This window comes from Phragmites australis, chromosome 19, assembly GCF_958298935.1.
Source record: "Phragmites australis chromosome 19, lpPhrAust1.1, whole genome shotgun sequence".
In the NCBI taxonomy this organism is placed as follows: Eukaryota; Viridiplantae; Streptophyta; class Magnoliopsida; order Poales; family Poaceae; genus Phragmites; species Phragmites australis.
Genome location: NC_084939.1, coordinates 710,744 through 724,447, shown reverse-complemented (window position 1 = coordinate 724,447; position 13,704 = coordinate 710,744). Strand labels below are relative to the sequence as shown.

The following is a 13,704-nucleotide window of genomic DNA, read 5'->3' as shown; positions in this document are numbered from 1 at the left end:
TATTATTTTTCTACGTAAATCATAATATAAATAAGCTAATGAAAGTGGTTTCACTAATTTTTGAGGTGTGATGGGTCAGTTATGAATTAATCTAGTCGCAACACATTTACACAATCATGCATGTTACGATAACTAATTCATGAGTTCATATATTTTTAAAAGATATATGATCATGTAATAAGACTAACAAAATTAGTTTCATGATTTTTGGATTAGCAAAGAGTAAACTATGCATTTACCTTGGTTTAACAAATAAAATTTCTCACAGAAAATTTTGAACTTTTTTATGAGTATAAATACTTTTATCATGTAGATCATGTTACAAGGAAGCCAACAAAATTTGTTTCACTTGATTTGAAGCTCAGATGAATTAGTTATTGATTTTACAAGATTGAACCATTTTTTAGATTTTTTGTTGAACTGCGCTGAAATTCGATAAAACCGCTCGATAAATCGAGAAAACCAAATGGTTACCGACCCAAACCGCTCGATAACCGACCAAATAAAAAATGCGAGAAAATCGCTCGGTAATCGACCCAAACCACTCGGTAACCGACCAAAACCGAGCGGTTACCGACCAAAACCGAGCGGTTACCGAGAGGGTAAAAACACGATTTTTTCGCAAAAATTCAAAATTTGCCGAATAAATTTTCTCCGAATTTTTTTGAATTTTTGACCGATAATCGCGGTTACCGTGGTTTTTCGGTTACCGCCTCCGGTCGGTAACCGACCTCCGGTCGGTAACGTGAACCCTGCCCTGGAGAGCTTCTGAGCGCTAGCTGCAATGAGAGCCTGTTCAGCTGCTTAAGCCAGTATTTTAGCATTGACTTGAGCTCGACATCATTGAGTTTTGTATTTTGGAGTAAGGTTAAGCAAAATCTTTTATTTTCAATCTTATCATCCAAATATCAAATGCTTGTTCCTTCTTTAAAAAACAAGAAGTCCACCAATGTTAGGAACAAAATACTAAAAATTCCAAGTTCCGTGAGGATCAATTGCCAAAGAGAGCTGGGGAGCTGTACGCAAAAAAGAAGTCACGTTTAGAGATTTAACCTAGAGTTTATATTTGCTAGGTACACAACTAGAAAATCAATGGCATGTTGGCAACTAGGGAGGGCGGAAAAACGTACACAGGGTAGGATGTTGTCGAGAGATATAAAGTTAAATATTACATGTTATCATAAGATCATCTCCAACGATTTTTTTTTATCCAGAATTCTTTCACGATGAGAATTTTTTCCTTTCAGCGTTCCAACGGTTTCCGTCACGAAGGGATTCCCAGTGTCATTTTCTCTAAGACGGGATTTTCTTTCCTTTCCCTTCGCGATTCCCCTCGAAGGGAAGCTGTTGGAGATGAGAGGAAATAAAGGGAATAAGAACGGGAAAGAAAATCAGAAAGGAAATGTAGGAACGAGAATGACGACTAGAGGGGGTGAATAGGCGCCTCAACAAATTTCTTTTGAAATAGATGACTTTTTCCTATTTCTCACCCAACTCACCTCAAAACGCTCAAGCGAAAGCAAAATAATTAAAGAGACAAAGCAAGAAGACTACTTCCATAGGAACATAACTCCACAGATGGAATATGAACCATAGGTTTCATTCAGGACCATTCCATGTGTCTTTGTGTTAAAAAAACTCGCAACTTCCAAAGAAACTAGATAAGATGGACACCGGATAAGGTTATCCTCCAAGATGATAGTCTAGTGGTAAGGGGACTCAAAATTCGCTCAAATATATGAGTATGTGAATGTTTAAGCCACTAACATCAAGAAAAATAACCCTGCAAAGGTGAGATATTGCAGCTCAAAGAAAAAGATCATCGGGTAAGAAACCTCTCCAAGTTGATGATCTAGAGGCAATATTACTCAAGACCCATGAGCATACACTTGTATGTGAGTTTTTAAGCCTCTAGCAACAAGAAGAATGATCTCACAAGGTGCTGAAATTTTAGCCCAAAAACTAAAACGAAAATCAAAACTGAAAATCGAAAAACATGCAAACTTGCAAGGGAACCAATAGAGGGAAACTAGAAGAATGGGAATTCAAGCATATGCAAAAAACATAAACTAAATTACTCAAAGAGATCAGCCCTATTTTAGGCGGATTACAAAGATTTATTTCTCAAAACTCTCACCTATTAGATAGGCTAAGCACTCATCCTTCTCTCCTTTAAAAATCTAACTCTAAAGCTCTCAAATGAGTGGCATAAGGGGCTCAAGTGGTTGGTTCAAAGCTCTTTCTAACCCTACCCCTCTATTTATAGGCCTAGAAAACTTGACCCTTAAGTTTTCTAGCGTTTCCCCAAAATACCCCTCTCTTGTAGTGCACTTCTACCTACCACCGAGGGTATTTTGATCCATTTTCTTTTTTATTCATCGAACGGCCGCGGCGCCTTCACGACTTAGCTTCGCCTCGACGCAAGCTTCGCGATGGTGCCACATACTCCTCCAGTCCTCCTACGATTTTGAGACCAAACCGCAAAACCGCCTGCACGCTTTTCAAAGCGTGACTCACTGCCTTGCTTACACCTTAAGCAAGGGCTTCGATGTCGACGCGTGTACTCCGTTATGCGATCCTGACCGCCGGAAAGTCTCTCCCGCTCCCAATCCTCTAGGCCGCCTTGTCACTTGCATCGGTATCCCTTTCTCTTCACTTTGTCGACATGCTGTCTCCATCCGCCTTCAATGCTTTGCTTGACCTACATGTGTTCAGCTAGGATCACCCTTGACTCCGCCTGGCCTCTTTGATCGTCTGGCACCAAGCATTCCGTTTGGCCCCGATCATCCCGCCATCGACCGCCAAGTTGCATCCATCACCTACACACTATGAGACAAGCAAACACATATCTCCAACTCCAATTCCAATTAGTCCATAATCAATATACTAAAATAAAATCTCAAATCAATTCAAATCACATCAAAACTCATGCAAAACCGAAGATCATCAAACTAAATAAATAACAATATCAATCACTCATCACAAAAAAATCAATGCACATTACAACTTGATTTCTTAAGAAACAAAATGGAGAGAATATAGTTGGAGATAGTCTAACGAGACATGTCATATATGATAGAAATAGGTTGGGAAGGAGTGATGACAACAAACAAAACACTAATAAGCGATAAGACATCGGTTTCTTTCCCTTACATATTGCTGCATTTAGCAGCGGTGCAAGGCATGCGATGAATAATTATTTTATGGATATTCGAATCAAACACGAATTGGATGACCTGTCCTCTCCATTTTTAAAATGTAACGCACGCAGTAGGAGCAGCATCGCCTGAGACAAAGCAATAGCAAAGGAAGATGCTTTCAAATGCCGATTGGGCTGTGTAGTGCTAGTTGGGGTGTGTGGGGCCCATTGGACGGTGTAACCGCTGGGATTATAGAGCCCAGCTCCTTGCACGGAGGTAGGAATGAAATAAGTTACTATGTCTATTCTTAAATAGATATTATCTTAAAATATATCTAGTTAAATTATTAAATTTTAATCACTAATATATACAAAGCTATTCGAATTTGGTATATAAAAATAATAGTAGTGGATTTGTTATAAAAAATACTAATTTTTATTAAAATATAGTTATAAAAAATAATGGTCAAATGTGTTTGTTAAAAACTGTATCGATATCCTAAACGATAAGAAAAAAAGTAAAAGCTTATTCTTTTTTGGACGTCTTCTTCGTGTCGAAGTTTATCCCGGTGAGCTCGTCGATTTTCTCACGTCCCGGTTCACCGCCGGCGGGCACCGGTGTGACACAAACCAGTCCCGTTATATTATACCAAAAAAAGGTAGAGAGCTTGAAATCTCCCAAGGGCTTATTCGTAAATAATCGGGCAAGTCCTTACCTGAACCATAAAAACAACTAAGTAAAGGTGTAATTAGCAAAAGGGACGATCTAGAGGGGAAGAAGAAAAAATCGTGGGCAAGCAGAAACGATTCTTCTCACTTCTCCCTGCTGCTAGGGTTTTATCCCTCTCTCGCTCGCTGCTCCCGGCGGAGTCGATTTTGCCCTCCGCGGCCCATCGATTCCGCCTATCAATCTGGTAATCCTCGACCCAATCTCTTGCCCGCGTATTTGGCTGCGATTTTTTTGTTGGGATTTTCGAGCATCTGTCGATTTTTCTCGAGGGTTTTGGTGGTTTCGGTTCTGCACAGGTTTGGATTTGGTGTTTTTGGTGAGTTCGATTGACCATTGGTGCGGTAGCCTTGTGATTAGGGTTGGCTTTTAGTTCGGATTCGGGGTGTAGGTTTTTCTGCGTATCGATTCAGATAGGAAATTTAGTCGCTTTTGGATTTAGGATTTTACGGATTTTGTTGCAAGTGTAAAGAAGCGCGTGGAAGTTAGAAAATCCACGTGCCACAACCATAACTTATGCACGAGTTTCCTCTACTGTTATTACTATTACTAGTACCTTTATTGTTTCATCTCTAGCATACCCAACTTGGTTGGGACAAAGACTTTGTTGTTGTTGGTTGCAAGTACAAAGAAGAAATCTTGGTCAGTGTTATTGTTTCGGGCAAGGTAATACATAAATAAATCAAAAGTCTTTTACTTATATGCAGGACAATCGCATTATGGTCGTGGCATAGGAAGGGAGGCATTGGGAAAGAGAGTCAAGAAGAAGACCCTTGCTGGACATGGCGGCTCTAGAGGCTGCCGCCGCCGATTCATCAGGTCCTCGGTTTGCTCCTGATGACCCAACACTCCCTGCGCCCTGGAAAGGGCTAATCGATGGCACAACGCTGTACTACTGGAACCCTGAGACAAATGTGACCCAGTACGAGAAGCCGGCCGCGGCTGCAGCTGCACCTCCCTTGCCGGTGGGTCCTCCGCCGACGACTCCTACACAGGTTCTAGAATCGGCACCAGGGGATTTTTCGCAGCCTAGCATGCAATTTGGGCAGACGGCGCACCAGGAACGTCCTGGACAGACAGGCTATCCTCAGGTTGGCCAGCTCGGGCAACAGCAACCACCGTTTCAGCACATAGTTCAACATCAATCTTCCTTTCAGCAATCACAACAGGTGCCATATCAGCAGCAGCAGGTCCCGCAGCAGCCACCTCAATACCCCAACACACATTCTCGACAAATGCCATACCAGCATGTTCCTTACATGCAACCCCAGCAACAACAGCAAGGCCCACCATATTCGTATCAGGCCAACCTGCATCCACAAATGCCGCAAACTGCCTACAATCAAGTTCAGCAGCCACAGATGCCGCAGGCTGCCTATAATCAAGGTCAGCAGCCACCGATGCCGCAACCTTCCTACAATCAAGGTCAGCAGCCACCGATGCCGCAACCTTCCTACAATCAAGGTCAGAAGCCAGCAATTCCCCAGTCAGCCTACAATCAAGGTCAGCAGCCACAAATGCAACATGGTGCTTACAATCAAGGTCAGCAGCCACCGGGAATAAGGACCCCTCAGAGTCAAGTGCAACACCCTCAGCAATCACCGAGCTTTCACCAACCTGCCCAGGCTTCACAACTGCCCCAAGTTTCTCAATCTCAAGGACTTCAAATGCCCCCTCAACAAGGCCAACTCCAGCATGGCTTGCAGTTCACCCCTCAGCATGGAAAACAGCCACATTATGGTCATGCAGGTGCCCAGCTAAGCCAAGTGTCACATGGGCAACAAGGTTCATTGTTGAAGGATGGTGACGCAGGTCAGGAAGGTAAGCAAACTGGCTTTTCATTACCACTTGATCAGCAGCACAGTCAAGGCCCTCTTTCAAACCAGCAGTTACCTTCTAGTCATCAACATCCTGCAGCTCCTACTCAGCTAAATATACCTGGAGTTGGAGGGCCATCATATCCAGCAAAGCATCTTCTTGGTGGATCAACCCCTGCTGAGTCTAATAACATGAGTTTCATGAGCTCGCCTGCACAAATGCATCAAGGCGGAGTTGATACAAACTACCGGCAACAACTGGTTAGCAGCCATGCAGTTCCAAATCATATTGGTCCATCACCAGTTAGACCTCCAGTTGGTTTTGAGATGGGTAATAGTGAGGGTCAGTTTGAAAGAGACGAGGTTCACTCTTATGGAAGGTTTGATGGAACAAATACTCTCCAGCAGCAGCCAAAGCTCGCTGTTCTCCCACCTCCACAAAATCCACTGGTAATAATCTATCATACAGTAATGTTAAATCGTAATGAAGTCAACTCCATTCTTTGTGCTACTTGAAGTTCATATCTCACCAGTAAATTATAAAGTTTCCTGTTACATTATGAGGCATCGTGGAAACTATATTTCCCCCAATATATTATTATGACTGGTATTTGAATGGAAATAATCGTATTGTTTTGTAATGTATTCAATGCTTTCTATCTGTTCTCTCGCCGGTTACCTCAATTCTGAAGTTCTTACCATTCACTCTCTTTTTCTTATAATATTGTGCTGCAGGACATGCGTAATGGCCCACCGTATCCTCAGCCAGACAATTTTGGTGGTGGTTATAACATGGCACCTCCACATTTAGTACCAAATTTACATAACCATGGTCCATTTCCCAGTGAAGCTTCAATGCGGCCGCCATCCAGAATGTTTGCTCCCCAAGATTTCCCGAGCATCTCCTCAGCTGATGCATATCGTCAACACCATGAAGTCACTGCCATGGTAAGGAGTTAATTGCATGGCTATTTTATGTAAAAAAACCAAAACTCAGTTGACAACTTCAAATATTCTCCAGATGCTGTTTTTCATTGTACTGCTGCTTGTTAAAGATTCTAAGTAACTGTTCCACATGTGATTTAACATATTTTTTAATACTTAGTGCATTGTGGACGCACTGCTCCTGTTTGATAACATTTACGAGACAAGAATAACATTTACGAGAAAAGAGAGAGATATTATCTTTATAGCACGCATACGATTGACATTTCATATGTGATGCATACATCTATGATTAATCACAGCATCCAAATTGCCACTAGAGAAAATGGAAGAGAAGGAAATACTTTTCCAATCCTATCCAGATATTCTAATTTGTTATGCATAGAGAAATACTTTTGAAATGATGCAAGCTCAATGCTGTGATTGACTTCTCGGTATCAGTAAAACATGGGATTTGCAATTCTTCATAGTTTAGTGTCATAGTGTGACATGATTCCTTATGCACAAGTTGGTAAAGTTGACTAGGTGAGGACTGAGGAGCTCAAAATATCTCTTTGGGTGTACAAGTTCATGCTTTGTATTTATGCTGTCATCTATTGATTCTTTTCTAGTTGAACGTCTGTACCAATGTTTTATGTTTTTCCCCATCAGTTTCTATAAGGCTGTCACATACCTTCCTATTTCTTTAAAAATCCAGGGTGAGAACGTTCCTGCTCCTTTTATGACATTTGAGGCCACTGGATTCCCTCCTGAGATCCTGCAAGAGGTATGTTTTCTCTTCAGTTGCACTTTGCTACTGGTGGGCGCATCATCAACATTGTTGTTTCTTCACCTAGAAATTCTTGTCAGCATGGGCCACCAAAAAAAATTCTTAGGACTTAGGAGTCAAAGTTAGCTTTTCTGGTAGTAAGCACATCATGTGGTATTGCTCATTATGTAGCACATGTGACATGCTGTGATGCTGCATGCCTTAATTTGACGACTAGTTCTCATCTTCTGGGCATTGTGATGATATACTTGGGGCTATTTTCTGCTGACAAGTATTGGGAGGATTGATGTTCTTTCAGATTATAAAATGTGGCTGAGGCTTCATCCTTGTCTCTGCCACTGTGAATCAACAAAGAGCCCCTTCTTCATGCCTTGAGTTGCTTAAGTAAGCAGCCATATTCACTTAGGGTAGCATTTTGCATCTTTCTCATTGTAGATAGCCGATTTTTTACTTGGCGTGGGTTACCAATTATGCATTATCTGCTGCAGATGTGCATGCACTTATGATGCTTATTCATTTTGTCATTTCAGATCCGCGCAGCTGGTTTCTTAAATCCCACTCCAATTCAAGCTCAAACATGGCCTGTTGCGCTGCAAAACCGGGACATAGTAGCTATTGCCAAGACAGGGTCTGGGAAGACTCTGGGGTACCTAATTCCTGCTTTTATACATCTTAGAAGATGCCAAAACAATCCAATATTGGGCCCTACAGTGTTGGTTTTGGCCCCTACTCGTGAGCTTGCTTCACAAATACAAGATGAAGCATTGAAGTTTGGTCGATCATCTAGAGTCTCCTGCACAGTAAGTTCTGGCCTGTTCTCTTTTATACAAATGCATCTGCTTTTTGCTTGTCTTGCAGAGAAAAACCATTGAATCGCAGCTCTGTAGGTGTGTAATGTTTACACTGTAGGAAAATGCATAGTCAATAATTTTTTAATACAAAAATAAAAATGCTTGCTATTGGCTTCACAGTTAAACTCAAGTCTGGTTCTTAACAAAGTTGATGTTAGTTTCACCTTTCTAAAAGGCAGTGTGGCTTAGGCGGTCACCTAGTCGCTAGGCTGGCCTTGTCTGCCTGCCTATCACCTAGCGCTTTTTGGAAAATTAGTTAGCAACTCAGCATACTTGAAACTTGGAAGAACAAAAATCTATAAATGCAAGTCCATGGAATGGCCTTGCATGAACCTGTGCATCAAATAAGATTTTTTAAAAATTTAATTGCCTTGCAGAATATGTGCATTATTTCTTGTATTCTGTTACGTGATGACATGCCGGATTTCTTACATTGAAATCATCATTTATTTCTTTTTACTCAGTGCCTGTATGGTGGAGCTTCAAAGGGCCCCCAGTTAAGAGAACTTGAGCGTGGAGCAGATATTGTGGTAGCAACACCAGGACGTCTTAATGACATCCTAGAGATGAAGAAGATTAGCCTCCATCAAGTTTCATTACTTGTGCTTGATGAAGCTGATCGTATGCTTGATATGGGTTTTGAGCCTCAGATACGGAAGATTGTGGATGAGCTTCCTCCTAGTAGACAGACTCTGATGTACACTGCCACATGGCCAAAGGAGGTTACAAAAATAGCTGGGGATTTACTGAGAGATCCCATCCAGGTCAACATTGGCAGCATTGATGAACTTGTTGCCAACAAATCCATCACACAGGTATTCATATTAGTCAAATCATATGATTGTTTCTTTTTCATACTGGATGATTGCCTTCATTTAGGATGCTCTAGTCTTGTCTCTTAAAGTGGTACTGCTTCTTGGCGTTAAGAATGCTCTACTCTTGTCTCTTAAAGTGGCACTGCTGATTAGCGTTCATAATTCTTTTAATGTTTAAGTAGTTCGGAAATCGCATTCTTTAGCACCTAATTTCAGTGTCTTGGCCTTTATCTGTTGTACTATGTGGCCATTTCTAAGCCCCCCCCCCCTGCATATATGCAGTATGTGGAGGTGGTTCTGCCTTTGGACAAGCAGCGACGCCTAGAGCAGATTCTTAGAAACCAAGAAAGGGGTTCAAAAGTCATCATATTCTGCTCAACCAAAAAAATGTGCGACCAGCTTGCTCGTGGCATTGGTCGCAGTTTTGGTGCTGCAAGTATTCATGGTGATAAATCGCAGGCTGAAAGAGATCATGTTCTCAATCAGTTTCGAACTGGCAGGGCTCCAATATTAGTTGCCACAGATGTTGCTGCTCGTGGACTTGACATCAAAGATATCAGGTTAGGCTGCCTGATTGCCAGAGGTTTAAAATATTTTGGTGTTTAATATTATCTCGCTGAACACTCACAACTGCTTTATGATCTGCTTATTTTGTCGATTGTCTTTCCGTTACTCATTGCCACACCATAATGTGCTTTTTCAGAGTGGTAATCAATTATGACTTTCCAACTGGGATAGAGGACTACGTGCATCGCATAGGGCGCACAGGAAGGGCTGGGGCAACTGGAGTCTCGTACACTTTCTTCTCTGAACAAGATTGGAAATATGCTGGTGATTTGGTGAAAGTCTTGGAAGGTGCTAACCAGCAGGTCCCTCCACAGCTGTTAGATATGGCTGCACGAGGTGCGCCTGGAGGTCCAAGAAACCAGGCTTCTGGAATGAGCCGCTGGGATGGTGCTGGTGGTGGTCGTTTTGAACCTGGTGCTGGTGGCCCTGTTAATTATGGTGGAATCAGGGAGGGCCCTGGGCGCTTTGGCGGTCGGGAGAGCACTGGTGGGTTTGGTGGCCGGGATGGCCCTGATGGCTTTGGTGGCCGGGAGGGTCCTGGTGGCTTCGGTGGCAGGAAGGGTCCAGGTGGCTTTGGTGGACGGGAGGGTCCTGGGTCCAGTGGTTTTGGAGGAAGAGGGGCCCGAGGATCTGGTGGTTTTGGCGGGAGAGGTGGAGCAAGCCCTGGTGGCTTTGGTGGTCGTGGTGGCAGGGGTGATTCTCCTGGTTTTGGTGGGCGTGGCAGGGGTGATTTCTCTGGTTCTGGTGGACGTGGCAGGGGTGATTCTCCCGGTTTTGGTGGACGAGGTCGGGGAGATTTCTCTGGTGGACGTGGTGGGAGGGGGCGTGGATTTGGTGGGAGGGGACGTTCTGACCGAGGCCCACATGATCGGTACGTCTCAGATGGACGGGGAAGATTTGATGGCCGTAGAGGATTTGGCGACAAGGGTAGGGATAGGAGCTACAGCCGTAGCCCAGATAGAGGCCGGTCGCGAGGCTATGACAGAAGAAGTGATAGTAGGAGCCTGAGTAGGAGCAGAAGCTGCAGCAGGAGCTGGTCACGTAGCAGGAGTCGCAGCAGCAGCCGGAGTCGCAGCAGGAGCAGGAGCCGTGACCATGGCACGGGATCGGAACGCAGGCCCCGGGCAAGATCCGGTTTTGATGTGCTTCCACCTTCGACTGGAGCAGGACCTGCTTTAACTGGACCCGGACCTGCCCCTGCCCCTGTGCCTGTACCTGTACCTGTACCAGGACCAGCCGTGCCTCCTGTTTCTGCACTTGCACCTGCACAATCACTTGCCGATACATCAGCAATGTCGCCAATGTCGCCGGGTGGCCTGGTCCAGGAGGCTACACTGTTAATGGCGGGGAACGGCAGCAACTTTGGCAGTGCACAGACGGACCAACCTTTCCAAGGGATTGACGCCGCAATGCCCAGTTTTCCTGCAGCCGAAATATTCCCTGGTGCGGCAGTTCAGCAGGCAGCACCTGATGTATAATGGGATTAATAATCACTAGTGTACTGCCCTTTTTTACCCCCTCTTTAATCCGGTGTACGATGGAGAAAGAATGAGTTTCCTGCCGAACATGTTAGATCCCGGTTGTTTTCGATGATTAAATCCTTGCTGCATTTTCTGTGGTCTCTTGGAGATGACATGGTTTTGTATGGTCTTGTTTGTGCTGAGAAGAAAAAGGAAGTGGTTTATGGCAACCGTAATCTTTGGTTCATCTTTTGGTTTCCATTTTGTTTCTTTTAATTCTATTATTTCGATTCAATCAAATTCTGTTTGAAACTTTCTGAGCTTATCATCGCTGCAACCAATCTGGCATGAATGGTTGCACTAGTTCTTGGTTGAACTGTTGGTAACGACAAATTAGAAGGAAACAACATTGTTTTGATATTACTCTGATTTTGAATTAGATACTGTTTTAAATTTGTTCGAATTTGAATCTCAAAGCAATTCCTCTTCCCCCGCTCCGCTCCCCTTCCTAGTTTCTTCGCCGGCCCACTGTCGACCATGCTTCCATTCTGTCGCCTTCTCCGTCTCCAGTGACCCACCCATACCCAACGCGTGCTATTCGCCATCCACAGCTACCGCTCAGAGCGCCGAAGCGGGAAGCCATGGCTGCGGTGTGCGTGCTCACCGCCGACAAGAGGTGTCCCGTGTTGTTGCAGGCGTGGGAGTTCTGGGGACGGACGAGGATCCCTTGACGTCGCACGTCGTTGCTGACGCATGTTAGCGACGAAGTCACCGTGACATCAGGGGATCCGGATCCTTCGAGGATGGCCTGAAATCCACCAACTTGCGAGCCAAAGGTGACCTTTTTTTTTCCAACCTAAATGATGAGCATCTGCAGATAAAATCCTTAATTGGGTCGAGTGTTAATTGTGCTTATGATCATCTAGCCTTATGAATTGCCGTAGGAGGCCGGGATGTTATTATTATCTTGATTATAAAATTCTCTTTTATTGCTATCTGATGGGATCTTGGCATGGATGCTAGGGGCGCTTTCAGAAGGGGCAACAAACTGATGCCTCCAGCATCAAATGTATGGGGTTCGTCTTCGCTTCTGTCTCTCAACAATGGTGGATGTTCTGGTTCGTTTAGCAACATCACTGACCGACCTCCTTCTGGAGGAAGCTCAAGGTCAGGGACAGCTGGAAGTGACTTGCTTGACTCATCACTTGATAGGGGTGGAAATTCACATCCAGTGTCAGCATCAGATGTATTACCGCCGTATAATTCTACAACTGCGATAAGTTGTCATCAAAGCACAGAGTCAATATCAGGAAGCTTTCAATTTTCGCATTTTCAAACTTCTCCTCCGAAGTTCTCAAAGCACCACTAAGAACTGCTGCCAAAAGGGTACGCACTCTTTATATAAGTTAAGTTGGCTGGTAACTGAATACATATGTATAATCCAATAATTCATTTTGCCAATGCAGGGACCCACATCACACAGAAAGGGATTTACCCTAAGCGCAGAAGATTTCCCAACACTTGTTTCCAAGAACTCAGAGTCAAACAGTCAACAAGGTGACTACATGCAATACCACATTGTTTTGCATAAGGTTTATTTATAGGTGTTCATGCAGTCACATATCTAAACTCATAATTTTGTGCATCACCAAGTTATATGGAATAAAACAGATAACTGATAGCGTTTTTCTTGTTGGGACAGGTCTGTATTTTCAGTTAACTGATATCTAACCATGAGGGAGAAGCAAGGCATCGTCCAGTACATGGTGGTTATCACCCAGAAAACAGGGATTCATGTTATGCTTATGTGCCTGCTGATGCTTGTGGCATAAGTCTACCTCATCACATACTTGTAAAGGTCAAAGATAACCAATCAGATACACTTGAGAAGCAACCTATCATCAAGAAGGATGTGGTGTTGTTAGAGAAAATAAGGTGTTTAAACATCAAAACTAGAAATCTTTGTGCCCATAACGTGTCTGAAGTATCTTCATGCAGGGAATCCAAGGTTGAACACCCAAACAACATTGATGTAAAAGCAGATCAGTTGGCAAAGGATATTCCCTTCAGTGCTATCACCAGTGATATTGCTTCTGCCTTTGACAGGGCTAATTCTGTTTCTGAAAGTAGTAATTTTGTGCCTAATGGTCCATCAAATGTGTCTGCTAATCGTGCAATAGTTGATCTGTCAGAAGGACATGTTACTGAATTCAGTGAAGGTAGAAAGCCTGGTAAATCTGCTGATTATCATGTATATGAAGGAGGGAATACTTCAAGAAACAGGCATGGTAGTTCTGCTAAGGACATTCCATCTGATATTGGTGGACATGGATGGGAAGAGCACTCTACAGTTGACTCTTTGCCGGTTATGACAAATACTCATCAAGATCAATCATTTCCTGGGAACAGCTCTCAGCAGGTGCATGAGAGGACTGCTGATGATATGCTGAAGTCTCCTGATTATGAAATTCAGGTACGTGATTGCCATTTTGTATGATGCAATGTAATTTTCTGCCAATGTCAAGTAAATGATGTCTTGTACATGACCAGGAGGACTTGTTTTCCTCTAACATTATCAAGATCACTGAACTGTTTTGTTAATTACGAGACCGAC

The 13,704-nt window shown here is 43.5% G+C and overlaps 1 protein-coding gene across 2 annotated transcripts; it reads left to right on the top strand.

Annotated features, from left to right (window-relative positions):
• Positions 1 to 3,904: 3,904 nt before the first annotated feature.
• On the top strand, positions 3,905 to 11,337 carry LOC133900912 (DEAD-box ATP-dependent RNA helicase 40-like). 2 transcript variants are annotated; one of them, XM_062342196.1, is made up of 9 exons: positions 3,905 to 4,053; positions 4,574 to 5,687; positions 5,784 to 6,133; positions 6,419 to 6,631; positions 7,326 to 7,394; positions 7,928 to 8,197; positions 8,713 to 9,063; positions 9,346 to 9,623; positions 9,767 to 11,337. In XM_062342196.1, exons 2-9 carry the CDS (start codon positions 4,649 to 4,651, stop codon positions 11,106 to 11,108), a joined length of 3,912 nt encoding a protein of 1,303 aa, XP_062198180.1. In that variant the 5' UTR covers positions 3,905 to 4,053; positions 4,574 to 4,648; the 3' UTR covers positions 11,109 to 11,337. The 2 variants fall into 2 exon arrangements, with proteins under 2 accessions (XP_062198180.1, XP_062198179.1); XM_062342195.1 differs by having other exon boundaries at positions 4,574 to 6,133.
• The last annotated feature ends 2,367 nt before the right edge of the window (positions 11,338 to 13,704 follow it).